The 20,386-nt window shown below is 39.0% G+C and overlaps 1 protein-coding gene across 1 annotated transcript in view; it reads left to right on the top strand.

Annotated features, from left to right (window-relative positions):
• Window positions 1–20,386, top strand: part of Pias1 (protein inhibitor of activated STAT 1) — a 115,990-nt gene that overhangs the window by 27,417 nt on the left and 68,187 nt on the right. Inside the window, exon 2 of the mRNA XM_038321168.2 lies at window positions 471–915. Within this exon, the coding sequence (XP_038177096.1) occupies window positions 471–915 (445 nt within the window). The remainder of the gene's footprint in view (window positions 1–470; window positions 916–20,386) is intronic.

Raw genomic sequence — 20,386 nt, 5'->3', positions numbered from 1 at the left:
ATATAACAGCACAGACTAAGAGACAGGCCTCAGGAAAATAGCGATTGTTCCTTGCATTCCAGAGTTAATATAGAGAGTCGAATTTGGTAATGTGTCTGGGGTTTGAGGTGGGATGTTTAGTTTGAATGTACTTAGTTTTTTTTCCCCCAAGAAGGCAGGAATGCTCTTACTATTCTGCCGTCTATGCTTCTGGAAAATTAATTAAGTGCTTGCTAATGTCACTCAGTGGTAAGGATAAAGTGAGATGTGGTCCTGCGTAGTATAAACTTGATCCTGTATCCTTTATAGAAACTTATGCTTATTACTTTTAAAGTTTCTCTATTATTAATTGATTAAACTTTGTTTAGAATAGTAAGGATGTTAAATGGGCTGGTATTTAAGCAAACCACATGAAGAGGCTAAATAAAAGTTTAGAATTGTAAATTATGTATCAGGTACTAATATTTTATATTTTAATTTTTTTCTCTAAGCAAATGGTTATGAGCCTTAGAGTTTCTGAACTCCAAGTACTGTTGGGCTACGCTGGGAGGAACAAGCACGGACGCAAACACGAACTTCTTACAAAAGCCCTGCATTTGTTAAAGGCTGGCTGTAGTCCTGCTGTACAAATGAAAATTAAAGAACTCTACAGGCGGCGGTTCCCTCAGAAAATTATGACGCCTGCGGACTTGTCTATCCCCAACGTACATTCAAGTCCTATGCCAGCGACTCTGTCACCATCTACCATTCCACAACTCACCTATGATGGTCACCCTGCATCATCCCCACTACTCCCTGTTTCTCTTCTGGGACCTAAACATGAACTGGAACTCCCACATCTCACATCAGCACTGCACCCAGTCCATCCGGATATAAAGCTGCAAAAGCTACCATTCTATGACCTGCTGGACGAGCTGATCAAACCCACCAGTTTAGGTAAGATATGAGGCCATTTGGTTACTGCTATGGTTAGCATTTTCATTTTAGACTTTCAGTCTGACCCAGTTTTATTCTTTTTTTATTTTTATTTTATGTTTTTTTTAAAATTTATATTTATTGAGCTCTACATTTTTCTCTGCTCCCCTCCCTGCCTCTCCCCTCCCCTCTCTTCTTCAATTCTCCCCCAAGGTCCCCATGCTCCCAATTTACTCAGGAGATCTTGTCTTTTTCTACTTTCTACTTCCCATGTAGATAGCTCTATGTAAGTGTCTCTTAGTGTCCGCATTGTTGTCTAAGTTTTCTGGGATTGTGATTTGTAGGTTGGCTTTCTTTGCTATATGATTAAAAACCACCTATGAGTGAGTACATGTGATAATTGTCTTTCTGTGTCTGGGTTACCTCACTCAAAATAATGTTTTCTAGCTCCATCTATTTTTCTGCAAAATTCAAGCTGTCGTTATTTTTTTCTGCTGTGTAGTACTCCATTGTGTAAATGTACCACATTTTTCTTATCCATTCTTTGGTCGAGGGGCATTTAGGTTGTTTCCAGGTTCTGGCTATGACAAATGAAGCTATGAACATAGTTGAGCACATGGCCTTGTGGCACGATTGATCATCCTTTGGATATATACCCAAAAGTGGTACTATTGGGTTTTGAGGAAGTTTGTTTTCTAATTTTCTGAGAAATTGCCACACTGACATCCAAAAGGGTTGTACCAGTTTGCATTCCCACCAGCAATGCAGAAGTGTTCCCTTTTCCCACAACTTCTCCAGCATAAGCTGTCATCAGTGTTTTTCATCTTGGCCATTCTTACAGGTGTAAGATGGAATCTCAGAGTTGTTTTGATTTGCATTTCTCTGATAACTAAGGATGTTGAACATTTCCTTAAGTGTCTTTCATCTATTTTAGATTCCTCTGTTGAGAGTTCTCTGTTTAGATCTGTACTCCTTTTTTTTTTTTTTTAAACTGGATTATGTGTTCTTTTGGTGTCCAATTTCTTGAGTTCTTTGTATGTTTTAGATATCAGACCTCTGTCTGACATGGGGTTAGTGAAGATCTTTTCCCATTCTGTAGGCTGTTGTTTTGTCTTGTTGACCGTGTCCTTTGCTTTACAGAAGATTTTCCAGTTTCAGGAGGTCCCATTTATCAATTGTTTTTCTCAGTGTCTGTGCTACTGGGGTTATATTTAGGAAGTGGGCTCCTGTGCCAATGCGTTCAAGTGCACTTCCCACTTTTTCTTCTATAAGGTTCAGTGTGGCTGACTTTACGTTGAGGTCTTTGATCCATTTAGACTTGAGTTTTGTGCATGGTGATAGATATGGGTCTATTTTCATTCTGCTACATGTTGATATCCAGTTATGCCAGCACAACTTGTTAAATATGCTTTCTTTTTTCCATTTGATATTTTTTGCTTCTTTATCAAAGATCAGGTGTGCAAAGATGTGTGGGTCTTCTATTCTGTTCCATTGGTCCTCTTGTCTGTTCTTAAGCCAGTACCAGGCTGTTTTCAGTACTATAGCTCTGTAGTAGAGTTTGAAGTCAGGGATTGTGATGCCTCCAGAAGTTCTTTTATTGTACAGGATTGTTTTGGCTATCCTGGGTTTTTTGCTTTTCCATATGAAGTTGAGTACTGTTCTTTCGAGGTCTTTGAAGAATTTTGCTGGGATTTTGATGGGCATTGCGTTGAATCTGTTCCAGTTTTATTCTTAGTGAAGTTCATGTTTGATAGTAGCATCAGGATGTTAATGAGAATCTTTTGAATTTAGATTAAATGAAATATATAAAAGTTGTTGTTTAGACAAAGGTGACCAATAGTTTGAACACAATAAATATTAAGTTTGAAACACGGTTTTACTGTATAAGCTCTGTCTGTCCTGTACCTTGCTGTTCTTGAACTCACAAAGATCCTCCAAAGATTCTCCTGCCTCTGTCTCTAGAACCATTGAATTATAGGTATATTCTATTGTGGCTGGCTTCTAATTAAAATTGAAAGCAAATCACCACCAGTCTCTTGATTCTGTTCTTAATTTTCAGCCGTCGATGACATCTAAAACAGACTCACCAGTTTTGATTACTTGAATGTATAAATGGTTTTAATTATCATGAAAGGAAATTTGAGCTTTGATGTTGTAGTCAACTTTCAGCTGCTGTTTTCCAAGTGGAGACATGTGCGTTAGTCATACACATGTGGTATACAAGTTCCTATTCATGTGTAATATGAGTTGTAGAAGTTTGTTAGTAGGTTTCACATCTTGAGATTTCCTTGTCAAAGTATAGAGTTCAACATATGTATTAATCAGTTTTAGTTGCTACAATGTCATCTGCTTTATTAATGTGAACCACAGTTGACTTTGGTGTGATTTTTTTTTTTTTTTTTTTTTTTTTTTTTTTGGTGCCTTTGGTAGAATATACTCTAACAGCAAACTTTTTCTGGATGCTGACTTCTTAGAAGTCAGTGCTTGGCAAACTGTGACTGGCAAGCTAATTCTAGTGGGTTGGTTTTGTGTGACATTTATGTAAGAATTTTGTTGTCTGAGGCAGGCTCTAACTCTGATGCCCTAGTACTGCTCACAGCATTCTGCTGCTTCTGCCTTCTAGGTGCTAAGATTATACATGGGAGCCACTATCCCCAGCTCAGAAATTTTTAACTATATTCCTAAAATGTAAACAAAGCTAATGAATATATAAATAATAGATCATGTGTGCCCAGAGCCTAAAGTATTTCCTGCCTTACTTTTATAGAAATGTTTGTTGATTCCTGTCATTAATATTAAACATATCAGTTTAAGGAATTTCTGAATATTGAGAACAAGTTTTAGAGAAGGTGGGGTGTTTTGGGGGGTTGAGGTATGATGTTGTCTAGGTTGGCCTAGTATTCTTCAAGAAGCAGAGTATGACAATGAATTCTTGATCTTCCTCTTTACCTTCTAAGCTGGAATTACAGGCCTATGCCACCAGTCTTTTGGAGAGGATCTTTTTAAATTAGAATTTTAATTTTTTTCTTTGAGAACTTTATGTATTTTGATCATATCCACCCTCTCTTCTTCAACTCTCCTTGTATCCTTCTCAATATATTTCCTTCCTTTTTGTTGGTTTGTTTACAATCCACTGATTCCAATCAGTGGTTCCTGTTTGATTGGTGTGGGGCCATGATTTTGAGAGCATTATTGAAATTCTGTCATTGAACAAGAAAGTACTTGGTTTTAGTTGTATTTAGTAGAATTTCTAAGAATAAATGAAGATACAGAAGATATTTTCAAACAACATCAATTTTATTATATGAATTTATTGAATTTATTTTTACATTTTGTGTGTGTATGTGTGTGTGTAGACGTGTGTACTCCCTCATGCACATGTTACAGCATGCATAGGAAGTCAGAGAGTTGATTTTACCATATAAATCCTCAGAATCAAATTTAGGTGGTCAGGCTTGAAGGCAAGTACCCTTACCTGCTGAGCCATCTTACTTAGTCTGACAAACATGAAGTTTATAACATCATTTTATTCTTTAAATTTTTTGAGATTTATTTATTTTATTTTTATGAGTACTTTGCCTACACATGAGTGCCTAGTATCTGTGGGGCTCAGAAGAGACTTTTAGATTCCCTAGAGCTAGAGTTACTAGTTATGAACCACCCTCTGGATGCTGGGAATTGAACCCAGGTATAAACGGAGGTGGTGCTTTTGTTTCCCAGCTGCCCAGTCCTTAATATAAATTTCAAAGTGTTTGGCCTATTAGGCTCATTGTTAACTAGCTCCTACTTTTAAATTAATACATTTCTATTAATTTATATATTGCCATGTGACTCGTAGCCTTTCCTGTGGTCTTGCTACTCTTGCTGTTCCCGCTGGCTGGCATCTCCCAACTCTGCTCTTCTTCCTCTGAGTTCTCAGTTAGATTGTTCACCTAATCTTATCCTGCCTGGATATTGGTCAAACAACTTTTATTATTAACCAATGAGAGGAATACATTGTCACAGCATACAGAAAGATCATACCACAGCATTTCTCCCTTTCTGTCTAATCAAAAGAGAAGGTTTTAACTTTAACATAGCATACAGCAAAAACAGTTATCAAGTAAGAATTACAGTTACAATATTTAGTCTATTTGTATTTGACAAAATTAGAGAAAATTTATCTATCCTATCTTGGTGAGTTTAAAGTTTTATATCTAATTTACCTTTTATCATAACTAAGAAAAACTATAATTATCTAGTCTTTAACTCCATCAATGACCTGAGAAGGAAATAATAATAGCTGAGTAAGCAGGAAGTACAGGCAAGCAACTTCCACAAATGTAGGAAATGACAGAAACAATTGGCTTCCTGGACAATAACCCACATTTCCTCTGCAATGTTGGGACATCCATCCTTGGCCTACAGGTGTAGTGTATCTGACAGACTTTCCTGTGAAGCAGGGAAATTTGAAGGACTGGCCTACCTTGTCTTGGCAAAGCTTGGCAGACACCTTTCTTGTGTTCTGCTGGTTCAGTTTAGATAGTTACTGTCAGCAATTGAAGCAAGGACAGTTTCTTTGCACACTAGCTTTTGCCATAAAATAAACTCCATACAGAGTTTTTTGATGGCCATCATTTTCTCTGGAGTACATTGATGCTGCCAGGAGCAGACCTGTCTCACTGTCATGAAAAGTTTAAGTTATTAAAACATTTTAAATGCCACATTTTCTAGGTCTTTGAAATGTTTGAAGAATACTTATCTTTATCTAGAAAACCTAACTAGCATGACTATAAGTTTGACTATTATATCACTATTATATCATCCTTTACAAGAGCAGTAAGTGCTCTTAACTGCTGAGCCATCTCTCCAGCCCATTTTATTTTTAAAATGGACAAACAAGGGGAGAAAAAAGAGATAAGATTTGTTGAGAATCTACCTAATGCATGTAATAAACCTTGTGTATGTTCATTGTAAAAAAGAGAAAGAAATTGTTAGCAGTTTGTATGTATACACATGGTGTTTGTTTTTCACAGATCAATTTTATATTTAGGATTGTGTGATGTGCCTTTTATTTTATTTATTTCTTAATAAGATAAGCATCTTTTCATGCCTGACTCATGTAGATCTCTACTATTTTAAATTAATTTCTTATTTGCGTTTATATAAACATAAAGTTTATGTGTTCTGTAGACACATATATCTGAAGAACAATCATTATATCATCTGAAATTTGATAGAAGAATTTTGGTTAGTTGGTATTGAGTCTGGCTTTTAAACTTTTTTTTTCTGGTCTCAACAGTTAACCTCCCATGCTTTTACTACATAAATCTCAAGTGTTGGTGTGATTAGATGATATTTAATATGTGTACCAATTTTGTTATGGAGAGTAGAAATGCAGCCTGGATGAGCATATTAGAAAATGTTTAGAAAGTTAAACTCATTTTTGCTGAGGTATTTTGTCAAATGTACTCATTAGTTTTTTCATTCTGATGTTCAAGTTCATTGTTTCCATCTGATATTTGAATTCATTGTTTCCAGTTGCATACCTGTATGGGTATTGTAGTTTGATTTAATTTATCATCTTTTACCCTTACATCTTAGTGTTTTAATCCCAGCACTCCAGAGGCAGAGGTAGGAGGATCTCTGTGAGTTTGAGGCCAGCCTATTCTACAGAGCAAGTTCTAGGACAGCCAGAGCCGTAGAGAGACTCTGTCTCAAAAAATAAAAATAATTTTAAAAATATTTATTTTTCCTATTAAGTATCTTTGTGTGTATGTGAGTACAGGTGCCCAAAGAGGCCTGAGGTGTTAGATCCCCCCTTGGAGCTGGACTTACAGGTGATTGTGAGCCACCTGACAGGGTTGCTGGGTATTGAACTTGGGTCCTCTAGTCGAACAACACATGCTCTTAACCACTGAGCCATCCATCTCTTCAGCATATGATCTCCACCCCACACTCCTCTCCCTTTCTTAAGACCAGAATCTTGCTATGTAACCCATGGTGACAAACTGATTGTAACCTGTGGCCTCTTTTTGTGTGATTCTTAGTTAAGAATTTTGTTGTTTAAGGCTATTCTCATTCTGTAGTCCAGGCTAGCTTGGAACTCATTATGTAGCATAGGCTTAGTTTGAGCTTGCAGCAACCCTCCTGCCTCTACTTCCTGGATCTTGATTACTTGTGAGCCACCACACTCCGTTCAGAATTTTGTATACTCCAAAAAGTTAAAATTAAACCAGTGCCTGTACCAGGAGGCGGCAAGTTGGTAAGGGGTTGTCACTAAGCCTGACAGCTTGACTTTGATCCTGGGGAGCCACATGGACAAGGAGAAAATTGACCCTCCAGAGTTGTTCTTTGACCTCCACATGTCTGTGCCACTCCCACCCTGTAAGTAAATATTTTTTTAAATCAACAATGAATATGTAACAGAGACCATGTGTGCCTACACATCCTATTTACTGACTCAGGAGAAAGTTTGTCTGTTCTTAACATAAAATCACTTAGTATTTCAGTTTTCTGGGTTGGGGACTTGAACATAGTTTGAGAATTCTTGAAGTTTTTTTTTTGTTGTTGTTGTTTTATTTTTTTTTAAAGCGGTCTCATGTAGCCCAACTTGGAACTCCCTTTGTCTAGTCCAGGCTGGCTTCAAACTTGTAGTTCTGATGCCCCAGTCTCTCAAGTTCTGTAACTACTACCTGTATATACTACTATAGCCTGAAGGTTAATGAGGGTCTTCAGTTATTTTGTTTAGAACCCTTTTTTTTCTTTTCTTTTTTTTTTTGAGGCAAGGTGACCTGGAACTCACTGTATAGACAGACTGGCTTTCAACTGCTTCTTTCTTCCAAATGCTAGATTAAAGGTGTGAACTACCAAACCCAGCTTGAGAACATTTTATATTTTTTCTTTTGACACTTTCATGCATGTAAACAATATATCTTGATCCATGTCCATTTCTACTTACCACCACCACCACCTTAAAGACATTTTAATGTGTAATAGTGATAGATAAGTATATTTGATTTTCCCCTAAAGAGACATTAAGCAGATAGCTACAGATTCAACTCAGGTAGCTGCTGATGATCTTGAGCGCTGGATTTTCCTGACTCTACCTCCTGAACTTGTCACCCAACTTAACTTGGTTCTTTGCTTTTTTTTTTTTTTTTTTTTTTTTTTTTACTGTTTTAAATGACCCCCAAAGTCACACTAAAATGTTGGCTTTAGGTCTGATTGTAAGAACTAGAGACGTAAACCACAGTTTAGCTGGGTGTGGTGGTCCATGCCTTTCATTCCAGCACTTGTGAGGTAGGAACAAGTACTAGGACGGCTAGGGCCACCTACACAGAGAGAACCTGTCCCCAAAACCAACAACAGATATGTAAGATGCAAGTGTTAGGCAAGTTTTGTTCAGGCAGGAGTTAGCAGTATTGTCAGCCATGAGTTAGGGTTGATGAATCAGCAGCATATTATTAAATAATGAGTTTCCACATAGAAGCACACAATAAACAAAACATTAGCACATACAATGAGGTTATGTGCTGATTAGTTGATGTCAATTTTGTGAGCAGAGAGGCTTAAAGGAGCCAAACCCCGCTTCCATTAGTACTAGTTCATTGCTTGAGTGACTGATGGTATAGAGCAAAACTGCTGCAAATAACCATAATTGACTACATGTATAATTTAATTCAAATACCAATTTTTTTTAATGTGGTACATTTTCACATAAAAATACAAAAGTGGTGTGCCACTCTTTCAAATTTCTCATTCCCTATCATAGAATTAAAATAAATATTTTTTTTTTTTTTTTGGTTTTTCGAGACAGGGTTTCCCTGTAGTTTCTAGAGCCTGTCCTGGAGCTAGCTCTTGTAGACCAGGCTGGCCTTGAACTCAGAGATCCGCCTGCCTCTGCCTCCTGAGTGCTGGGTAAAATAAATATTTTGATTCTGAATCAAACCATCATCCCAGAATGTATTCTGTGGGAAATTGATTCATTTGTTGTTGCATGGGAGTGCTTTAGTGAATCTGAAAAGGATTTATTAGGAAAGATTGTGAGTAACCAGAGAAATTGAGGATGAACATAATTTTAGGACTGTGTTTTTCTGGATTCTTTAGTGGCAGTAAATGACAGGGTCTCATTATGTAACTCTGGTAGGTCTTGAACTTGCTATGTAGTCCATGCTGGTCTCAAACTCACAGAGATTAAAGGCATGTGCCACCACACCTGGCAAGACTATTTTGGGGTATGTATGTGTGTGTGTGTGTGTGTGTTTTCTCTATAGAATGAAGTGGCCCTATTCATACAGAATTAGCTTTCCCAAATTTTATTTTCTCCTGAAAAGCTCATTTGTTTAGATTTTGGAAAACTGTATTTTGAAAAATTAAATAACTTCTGATGTTTTCTTTATTTTAAAAATGCATACTTTAAAGCCCTTAAAGAACTTAGCTTATAATTGATAACCTGATCGCAGTTGTCACTTGAGTTCAGAATATGACAGGTAAATTTAATTATTCTTTCCCCTTCTATTTGGCCATAAGCACAATTTAAAAAATACTCAGTCTAACTGGGCGTTGGTGGTGCACACCTTTAATCCCAGCACTTGGGAGGCAGAGGCAGGAGGATCTCAGTGAGTTTGAGGCCAGCCTGGTCTACAAAGTGAGTTCCAGGACAGCCAGAGCAGTTACACAAAGAAACCCTCTCTCAAAACCCCGCCCTCAGATACTCAGTCTGGATGTTGTGATGTGTGTTGTAATCCTAGACCTTCACAACACTACATAAAAACATGCAGTTTGTAACTGGAATGAATCAGATAATCAATTGATAGGGTCTCCTTATGCAGCCATAAGGAGACTTGAAACTCAGCTCCTGCTTCTGCCTTGTAAGTACTGTAATCACAGGTGTATGTCAAATGACCTTTGTTTCTTGCTAATAGTCAGACAAGTTTTGAGGATTCTAGCTGATCCCGTTTGAATTGACACTAGGTTTTATGTAGCAATCTAGCCTCCAATTCCCTATTTAGTGGAGTCTTTGAGCTCCTGATCTTCCTGCCTCTTTGGATTATAGGCATGCTACCATGACCTGTTTTATAAAATGCAAGACTTGGTGCATGCTAGGCAAGTGCTTTGTCAGCTCAGCTGCATCCTGCCCACTGTGGGCTTATAGTCTTATTTAGAATCTAGATTAGTATCCCCTTACATTTTTTAAAATTATTATTATTTTCTTAATGTGTGGGGTGTTTTGCTTACATCTAAGTCTGTGTATCACATTCGTGCCTAGTGCCTGAGGAGAGCTTTGGGCCTCCTGGGACTGGAGTTACAGATGGTTGTGAGCTGCCATGTGGGTTCTGGAACTCAAACCTGGTGCCTCTGCAAGAGCAAGTCAGTGCTCTTGACTGCTGAGCCATCTCTCTAGCCCAAAGTAGCCCCTTTATTTTTTCCCCTGCTCTGTGTGGAATTGAGCTCAGGGCCCTATGCATTTAAGGAAGGCAGCTGTCATGGGATTAAACCTGCACACACACCCCCCTTTTAGATTTATTTATTATATATTCAGTGTTCTGCCTGCATGTATTCCTGCAGGCCAGAAGAGGGCAACAAATCTCATTACAGATGGTTGTGAGCACATGTGGTTGCTGGGAATTGAACTCAGGACCTTTGGAAGAGCAGGCAAAGCTCTTAATCACTGAGCCACCTCTCCAGCCCCAACCCTCTCCCTTTTAAAGGTGGTATTTTTATACAGATATTTGCAAGTTTCAGACTTTTGAAGATATATGAGTCATATAAAAAAACTTCAGAATAAAAAAAATCTTAGCCAGTCAGTGATCCATACAACTTTAATTCCAACACCTGGGAAGCAGAGGCAGGTGGATCTCTGAGTTCAAGGCCAGCCTAGTCTGCAGAGTGAGTTCCAGGACAGCCAGAGCCACACAAAGAAGCTCTGTCTTGAAAAAAAAATTAGAATCCAAACAAACAAAACCCACAACTTTGTGTAGATTGTGTGTATAAAAGCATACATTCATGTACACTTAGGTTTTGCTTTAGGGAAACGAAGGCAACAAATGCTTTCCCTCTACTCAGGAGCTAAGATGAGCCATCCATCCTGTTGAGGTTTGTGCCCCACAGGTGATGTTCCTGCTGTATTTTATGACATCAGCTACTAGTGTTTTCTGCCAAGGATTGCTGACAGCAGATTATATTTTACATTTTCCTTTTCATTTTGGATAATCTAGTTTTCCTTCTTCCACATGCCTAATAATTGGTGCCTGAAATGGCGCAGTGTACTCATGCATGCGGCCCTGAACAGTGATGGAAGGGGTTTGCGAGTACTCTTAAGAAATGGGCACAAGCTATGTTCCTGTGTGCTGGGAACTTGGGCAGGGGGTGGAGAGCCTTGGATTTCTGTGGGTGGGCTTCCTCACTTCCTCACTTTGCTTTCTACTTTGGCAGCACTGGCTTTATCTTCAGAACAAAACTTCAAGGTTTACCTTGCACACCTATGCTTTATTGATAATCTTTTATCTGCTGATTCTAGTTTCATAGCCTTTACACAGTTGTCCCGAAGCCTGTAACTGAGGCATTCCATGTGCTTTAATGAATGATGTCTAAGTATTTGAATGTAATCTTGGGAACTGTATTAGACTTTCTGCTTAGAAAGGAATTTTGACAGAATCAGTAAAGAACTCAGATAGTTGTAAATATGAAATAGAACCTGTTACAATTAAGAGATCTGGGCTGGAGAGATGATTCAGCAGTTAAGAACACTAACTGCGTTCAGAGGACTGGGGTTTGAGTCCAGTACCTTGATGGGGAAACTATCAACCAATCACATCTAATTAGGGTGTGGCTACCTGTAGCCCAGGTAGCAAAACTGGTAGGACACAGGTGCGCTCTCTCTCTCTTCACAGTGCCCGCCGGACTGATTGGATTTTGGACCTCCCACTCTTACAGCGTGAGTTTCCCCTTTTCAACTATTAAAAAAATAACTGTTATTCTTGAGCTGGTCTGGTTATTTACCGCACCGACCTAATTGGTCAACAGTACCTATATAGCAGCTCACAGCTATCTTTAACTCCAGACCCTGGAGATCGGACACTCTGTTCCAGCCCTCACAGGCACCAAGTATGCACAGACACACATGTTTCCAAAACACCCATATACATAAAATGCAAGTTTGAAAACACACACACACACACACACACAGCTTCATGATGCACTTGGTGGTGAAAAGTTGTAATTCTAATATTCAATAAGTAGAGGAGAATCAAGTTCATGTAGTGAATTCAAATCAGCCTCGGCTACATTGATATTCTGGCTTATTAAACAAACAAAAATAAAAAGGAATCAGTAAGCACATTGTAAAGTATCTTGTCTAAAGTAGTACATTTAGCATCTAGTTTCCTTTGCATCTTCCTGTTGCCTTCTTTGGTACAACTAAAACTTGATTACATTTTTATTTTTAGCAAATTTAGCCAGGAGTAATGCCCAAAAATAAAAATAACTAAACAACAGAAAAAAAGAATTTGAATAACTCATCTCCACTTAAAACTGTTGGGATTCTCTGTAAATACTGTTAGAAGAGAAGAAAGAAAATGGCTGGAAATGGGATTTAGTCACTCAAACATTCTCAGTATGGTGGGATCCACGGGTAGGTGCTTGACGAAAACATACTACCCAAGTCGGGCTCTCGCCTGGACGATATATAGTTGTCTGAGGCGCTCAGTGTGTAATATTGGGAGCAGAAAGGACAGCCTCCTTCTTGACCCATGATTACCATGTTTTTAAATGAGAATTTTATGTTTTAAATTTTTATTTGATTTTAAAATTTGGGTACTGGTGGTGCTTGCTGCCAATTCTGACAGCTTGAGTTCAGTCCCCAGTGTGGTAGAACACAGAGTCCTGCAAGTTGTCTTCCTGCCTCCCATTTTTATACACTCACTGGTGCATGTGTGCTCACACACGTGTGCATACACATACACACAAAATGCACAAATGCAAATAATTCTTAATTGATATGATTTTATTATTGCTTTATTATTGCATAAAGAAGAAATTATTTTTGTTTAATATAAACACTTCCTTGTGCTTTTGACTGTCTCTTTTTTTGTTTTGTTTTGTTTTGTTTTTCGAGACAGAGTTTCTCTGTGGCTTTGGAGCCTGTCCTGGAACTAGCTCTTGTAGACCAGGCTGGCCTCGAACTCACAGAGATCCGTCTGCCTCTGCCTCCCGAGTGCTGAGATTAAAGGTGTGCGCCACCACCGCCCGGCTTGACTGTCTCTTTATACAGTGTTCAGTGTGCAGTTAGTAGCCTATGGCCACATTTTAAGAAAACTTAAATGATGGGTAAATCTGGTTACATAATCATTTATTCATAAGGTTCAAAAATATTTTTCTATGATGCATGTATATAATATAATGTATGTTCACCCGTACTCACCTCTAGCTTTTCCCAGACCCCCTCACAACTCCCTATTTGAGATTTTAAAGTTGAAGTATAAAGGTGACTATCAAATAGGAAAAACGGTTTTTAAAGATTCATTTATTTTTACATATATGAGTGCTTTGCCTGCACACACACACACACACACACACACACACACACACACACACGCACGCACGCACGCACGCACCACATTTGTGCCTACAGAGGCCAGAGAGGCCAGATGTAGGGTTACAAAGGGTTTGAGCCACCACATGGATTCTGAACATGGGTCCTCTGCAAGAGTAGCAAATGCTCTAAACCACTGCATTTCTCCAGCCCCAGAAAAACAGCTTTTAAGAGATTATTTATTTTTATGAGTACAGTGTTTTGCCTACATGTATGTATGTATGTTCACCATGTGTGTGGTTGGTTTCCATGGAGGTTAGAAGAGGGCATCAGATCCCCTGGAATTGGAATTACAGACTGTTATATATTACTGTGTAGATTCTGAGAATCAACCTTGGTTCTTTGGAATAGCAGCCAGTATTTTTAACTGCTGGGCCATAGCTCCTGTCCTCAGGGATAGGAAAGTAATCAAAGATAAAGCCAATGGAAAGAGCTGTGAGAGAGGGTTTAAAAAATCAATTAAACAAATCTTCAAAATGAGCAATTTTGGGGCATAGCTGCCAGTTTTCTCATTCCAGCTCTTTGAAATAAAAAAAAAATCTTTTTTAATTTAAAAAATGTAAAAGACATAACATTCTAAGTAAGTCAGTAATGAGATTTAAAATCCCATCCATCTTGCTCATTGTTTTGGACTGGCTCTACTTGCTGCTTGCAGCTTTCTTGGTCATTTCATGTTCCTGACATCTCTAACTTCCTGGGGTTTCCATTTGTCTTGGTTCTCATACTCACAGCTTCATGCACTGTTGTTGCAGGGGTTGCTGCAGCTATCCTAACCCTGCCACACAATGTCAGAACTCCTAGACCTTCTTTTGCAATCTGGGTGGTAGTCCTCATAACCCTGTAACTCACAAAACTAGCATCCTGTGCACAGTGCCAGGTTCCGCCACCAGTTCCAGTGGTGGCTGAGCCTTTTGAATCATTCTGTTTCTGGGTGTCTAGGTGGCTGCAAACACTTCTGTCAATTGTCCTGTGCATGCAGCGTACCTAGAACTCTTCTTTAAATAAAATCTTTGAAATGTGTTAAGACCATTCTATGCTCGAGCATTCCAGGATGGGGTTTGGTGTGGTGCCTGAGCATCTGGAGGCGCCTTTAAGGCTCCTTCCTAGTGTCTTTTCACAAAGTGCTTGGCTACCATTGTTTTCAGCAGCCATGCTTTTCTCGGCTCCAACTTCACACTCCTTCCTTATTTGGGCAACTGTTTCACAACAAAAGTTTCTCAAACTTTTTTTTTTAATACTTGTTTTCTGCTAGCATTCTCACTGCAAGTGTGACTGAATGCAGCCAGCAATAATCTGTGAGCTGACATTTTCTGTCAGCTCAGTTACCTTTAAGCCTAGCCTTCTGCAAAGGCCTAGAGCAAGCACAATTGGTGGTGACTTCTTTGCTACAGTGTAACACAGATGACTCCTGTGTGAACATTGAAGAGCCTGACCTTCCTTTCCTAGAGTGAGAGTTCTGATCTCTGAGCACCCACCAGAATCACCCAGTAAGCCTCTTATAAGGTATTCTCAGACCATCATCTCCAGACTTCCAAACTCTTCCAGAAACCAGTTCCGACTCCTTAAGAACCAGATAATGAAGTTTTGATGACAGTGTGACTTCCCTTCCCTGGTATCAGTTTTCTGTTGCTGTGACAAATGATGGAGGAATATAAAGGCAGGAAGACTTCCTTTGGTTAAGTTTCAGAGTACTCATGGTGAGGTCCACAGGATGGTGGCAGAAAGATGTGGCAGAGGCCTTTACTTGAATCAGAACAAGAGGGTGAGCTCTCATTGCCATATCAATTCCAGAATTTTTCATTGTTCTCAAAGATCCTGAAGCAGTCAGTCACTCACAATACTTCTCCCAGCTCCTAAAAACAACTAACCAGTCTTTTGGTTTCATTTCTTCTTATTTTGTTGTATAATTTGGTTTTGTTTGAGATGATGTCTTTCTCTGATGCCAGCACTAATTTTTGTATGTTAATTATGTGTCTTAACACGTTCTTGGCTTTCTGTATTTGTAATATTGAACTATTCTTGCATTTCTGATAGGGGAGGTCTCAATTATTGGTATAAAATCCTTCTCATGGGTTGTTAAATTTGAAGTATGTACCTTCTTATTTCTTATGGAAGGCATCTCGGTTAGTGGATTGATTTTGGCTTTTTAGCCCAGGTTAGCCTGGAACTTGCTTATGAGTCTAAGCTGGCCTCCAGCTCATGGCAGTCCTAGCCTATCCTCCACTGAATACTGAGATATTAAGTCACCTAAGCTACCTCACTTGAGTTTGGTAACATTATTTCATGGTGTAGCCAAGGACAGCTTTGAACTTTTGAGCCTCCTTCCTCATCTTTCCGAGTGCTAGGATTACAGGAGTGTTCCCTCATATCTGACTTAGAATTTATTCTTTTCCACTAATCTATTTGAGTTGTGTTGTGGGATTTTTTTTTTCCTAGGGAAGTGGGGGTTGAGACAGGATTTCTCTGTGTAGCTTTGGAGCCTGTACTAGAACTTGATCTGTAGACCAGGCTAGACTTGAACTAACAGAGATCCTCCTGCCTCTGCCTCCCTAGTACTGGGATTAAAGGTGTGCGCCACCACTGCCCGGCAGCATTGCCCAACTCTATAGGTTTTTTTTTAGACAGTATTTCTTGCAAACAGACCTCGAACTTGTGACATATCTGAGGCTGGTCTTAACATTGGGAGTGATTGCTCTAACAGCTGATCTTCACTGATTTACTTGTATTCATTAACATTGAATCATTACATGCAATTTTAACTAAAAAATTTGATAATGTACTCATTTGGTACAAATGCTGACCTTTTAAAATGTCATAGTTTATGTTATGGCATTTTCATACACATGTGCCATTCTTCTCTTCTAATTTGACCCTCCAAAATCTGGAAGGGTTTACAAGAAGGAAGGTTCTCTCACCCTGATCACCACCAGCTGTGACACTGTTTGTAGGCATCTTCCCAGAGACAGTTCCTGAATAGAAAAATGCTTGTCTCATTCTTTTTAGTGACTACTTCACAAAGGAATGACTGGGTTAATAATTTCTCCAGGTTTTTTGGGGGGAAGGGGAGTCTGACTTTCCCTAGTTTCTTGCTGTTCAAGACAGTATTACATAGACTGTTCTGTGGTACGTACCTCTATGTACATATCTAAACACAGCCAATAGTTTTATAAGACTGTTCTATAAATAGGATATGTATTAAATTTTTTTGGTAGAATTGTCTAATTTTCCTCCCAGAGAAAGGTTTGTGTGAATGTTTAATCCCCTCATTATGTCACAGTTTTTCTCGTAGGCTTTTAGGATGTCATGCAATATAAAACTTGTTGCACATTTCTAATTAATAGCTACAAATCTATAACTCTTTAGCTTTAACCTGAATGGGTCATCATAAAAGTGGAGTTGTTTATGTGTTTTAGGTAATTGTTTCTTTCTCTTATAAACTGATTGTTAGATATTTATCTTTCAAATTGGATTGTTTTTTCCCCTGAATCTTAAAATTAAGGAATTTAGGCACAGCAGAGCATAGAGGCACACGCCTTTAAGCCCAGCACTAGGGAGGCAGAGGCAGGCAGATCATGTTTATATGTGTGTAGAGAGATCACAGGACATCTTTCAGTAGTCAGCTTTCAGTTGATTCTCTCCTCCTCCTGTGGGCTCTAGTTCATACTCTGGTCTTAGTTAGGATTACTGTTATTACAATGAAACACTATGACCACGGTAACTTAGAATAGAAAGCATTTTATTGGGAGTTTGCTTGTAGTTTCAGAGGGTTAGTCTGTGAGCATCATGGCCGGCAGCATGGTGGCAGGTGGGAAGCATGATAGTAGGCAAGCAGACGTGGTGGAGCTGTTCCTGAGAGCTCACACATGGTCCCACAAGTTGCAGGTATGAATAGAGAGTTCTTGGGCTTGGCTTAGACTTTTGAGACCTCATACCCCACCCTAAGTTACACACGTCCTCCAGCAAGGCTATACCTCCTAATCATTCCCAAGTAGTTTTACTAACTGGGGACCAAGTGATCAAGCCTATGAACCTGTGGAGGCCTTTCTTATTCAAACTACCATCCTCAACAACCACATTTACCTGCTGAGCCATCTTGAGGATTCTCTATCTTTGAGTATTTGTTGTTGTTGTTGTTTAACAGAGCCTTGCTTTCTAGCCAGGCTGGCTCTGAACTTAGGATCCTCCTACTTCAACTTCCTGCGATTACAAGCATGTGCTGTAATTTTTGGTTCTTGCTTTTAATTTTTTATTGTATATGTATGTTAGAATTTCATTTTTTTCTTATGGTTATATATTTCCTTATATGTACGTATTCCCTTGTATTTTAGCTAATATGAATATTCATGTACAATTTTTAGCATGGATGTTGTCTTTGTTAATTTTATATTGCTGTGATAAGATACCATGACCAAGGCAACTTAATAAAAAAATGGTTTATTGGGGCTTATGGTTTCAGGTTAGTGTATATGACCATCATGGCAGGGAGCATGGCAGCAGGCAGGCAGGCATGGCACTGGAGCAATAGCTGCAGGCATACATCTTGCTCCACAAGCATGAGTCAGAGATAGAGCTAACTGGGAATGGTGTGGGCTTTTGAAAACTCAAAGCCCACCCCCAAATGATACACCTCCTCACACAAGCCCATACCTCCCAGTCCTTCTCAAACAGTTCCACCAACTGGAGCCCAAACGCTCAAGTATTTTGAGATTATGGGGGTTGTTCTCATTCAATCCAGGACATATGCATTTTCAGTTCCCTTCTGTATGTTCCTAAGAGTAGAATTACTGCTTTATATGGTAACTCTGAGTGACCCTTGAAGAACTGCCGACTGTTTTCCAAAGCAGCTGTACCATTTTACATTCCCACCAATACTGTATGCATGTTCACATTTTCCCATATCCTCACCCACACTTGTTATTGTGTCTTTTGTTGTGGTGGTGGTGGTGGTGGTTATTGTTTTCCAAGACAGGGTTTCTCTGTGTAGCCCCGGCGGTTCTGGAACTAGTCCTGTAGAGTAAGCTGGCTTTGAACTTAGAGATTCACCGAGTTTATGTGTCTTTTTGAATGGAACCATTCCAGTGGACAGAGTGGCACATTTGTTTATAAAAATAGCACACTGTAACCTCTGTGAAAGTTTGGTTTTAAAACATAATCTACTTTTTATTATGTTCAGTCTTTATTTGTCCTTTTTTGTCATTTAGGGATTTTTTTCTTGGTCTCTGACATGAATTATTCTTTCTTTGCTTCTCTTTGATTTTTCTAGAACTTTGACACTACTTAATAGTTCTTTTTGTTTGTTTTATTTTTGAGACAGTTTTATCAGATAGCATCAATTAGCCTCAAGCTATTGATCCTTCCTTAGCCTCCTCAGTTCTGCCATTGCATGTGTTTGCTAACTTGTATGAGCCTGGCATTGTTTATATTGTCATCTGTGTATTTGTGCCTTAGTTCTCTTAGCTAAGCAGAGGGATAGACAGACAGACAGATAAAGAGCAATGTAAGCATTTTGCAACTCAAAGTTATTCAGGTTCATATATGATTATGTCTCAGGTAATTTCTAGCTTTGTGGTCTAGGTGTAGAAGACAGGAGAGTGTTTAGAGAAGACATTCATTTAGCTAAGAGCTTCTAGAGCATAAAATGGGGCTTTGGCTGCTTTGTGGCCACCCATGGTAGCTCATCCAGCACTTGGCTTTTTTAAAACTCCTGGTTTAAGATTTTCCCCAATTCTGCTTTTAACATAACCACTGAAATGTATCCAGTTTAGCCTGTGCAAAGAAAGTCCCATTTTGATAACTGTGCTTTGCTAGGTTCTTAATATGTAACTCAGGCCTGCTCTGTAGAATCCCTTTGATTCTTGAACAGTAGATTTCTTTTAAATAAAAGTCATCACTTGAGCTGGTCAGTGATTGTAGACGCTTTTTTTTGAGACAGGGTTTCTTTGTAGCTTTGGAGCCTGTCCTGGAACCAGCTCTTGTAGACCAGGCTGGCCTCGAACTCATAGAGATCCACCTGCCTCTGCCTCCCAAGTGCTGGGATTAAAGGAGTGCGCCACCACCACCACCACCACCACCACCAACCCCCCCCCCCCCCAGGTGTGGGCGAACTGATCTCTGTGAGTTCAAGGTCAGCCTTGTTTACATAGGGAGTTCCAGGGTAGCCAAGGCTACAAAGAGAAACCCTGTCTTGAAAAAACAAAAAACAAACAAAACAATGAGTTTAGCTCTTGAACTGATTGTCCCCGTGAAAGTGTTTGTGGTGGTGAAAGAGATAGTTCCTTCCCCTTCACACTTGAGCTGTAAATATGCACGCCAGTGCAGAAGACTGCCCATTAACACTCCGTTGGGGAAAAAGGATAAAATAGGGTGATATTATATTAATTATATTTACATATATAATTGCACACATGAGAGACAAAGCAACTAATATTCATCCACACCTTCTCATCAAGGCATAAAGCAATGGCTTAATGTCATTTCTGTACCTTTGTGATATTCTGAACAGTAGGCTTTGTGGCTTCAGAAAGGTGAATAGAAGAAAATATTCTCTTAGGTGCAAATCTGACTCAGTCCAAATTTCAGGAAACAGTTTCTTTGGCATCTTTCAGGTTTACTTTTTGGGCATCTCCTGCTTCCTGCTGCCCTCTCCTTAGCGTTAATGCCCTCATTTTCTTACTGGCATTTTCCCCAGGCCTGCAGATAGACCCCTTGTTAGTGCTAAGAATGTCTCCCACTTTCTTTCTGTTATTACCTATAAAATATAAAATAATCATAGAGTGTAGTGGATCAAATTCCAAATTCGATGTATTGGCCCATCTATTGGAAATTTCCAGGACTGTCTATCAGTTACCGTTGTGTTCTATATTTGAATAGATACAGCAGGTTAAGCTCCCCTCCAGCATTAGAGAAGACTATTCTTGC

This window comes from Arvicola amphibius, chromosome 3 (genome assembly GCF_903992535.2).
Source record: "Arvicola amphibius chromosome 3, mArvAmp1.2, whole genome shotgun sequence".
Classification (NCBI taxonomy): domain Eukaryota; kingdom Metazoa; phylum Chordata; class Mammalia; order Rodentia; family Cricetidae; genus Arvicola; species Arvicola amphibius.
This window is presented reverse-complemented; position numbering and strand designations above follow the sequence as displayed.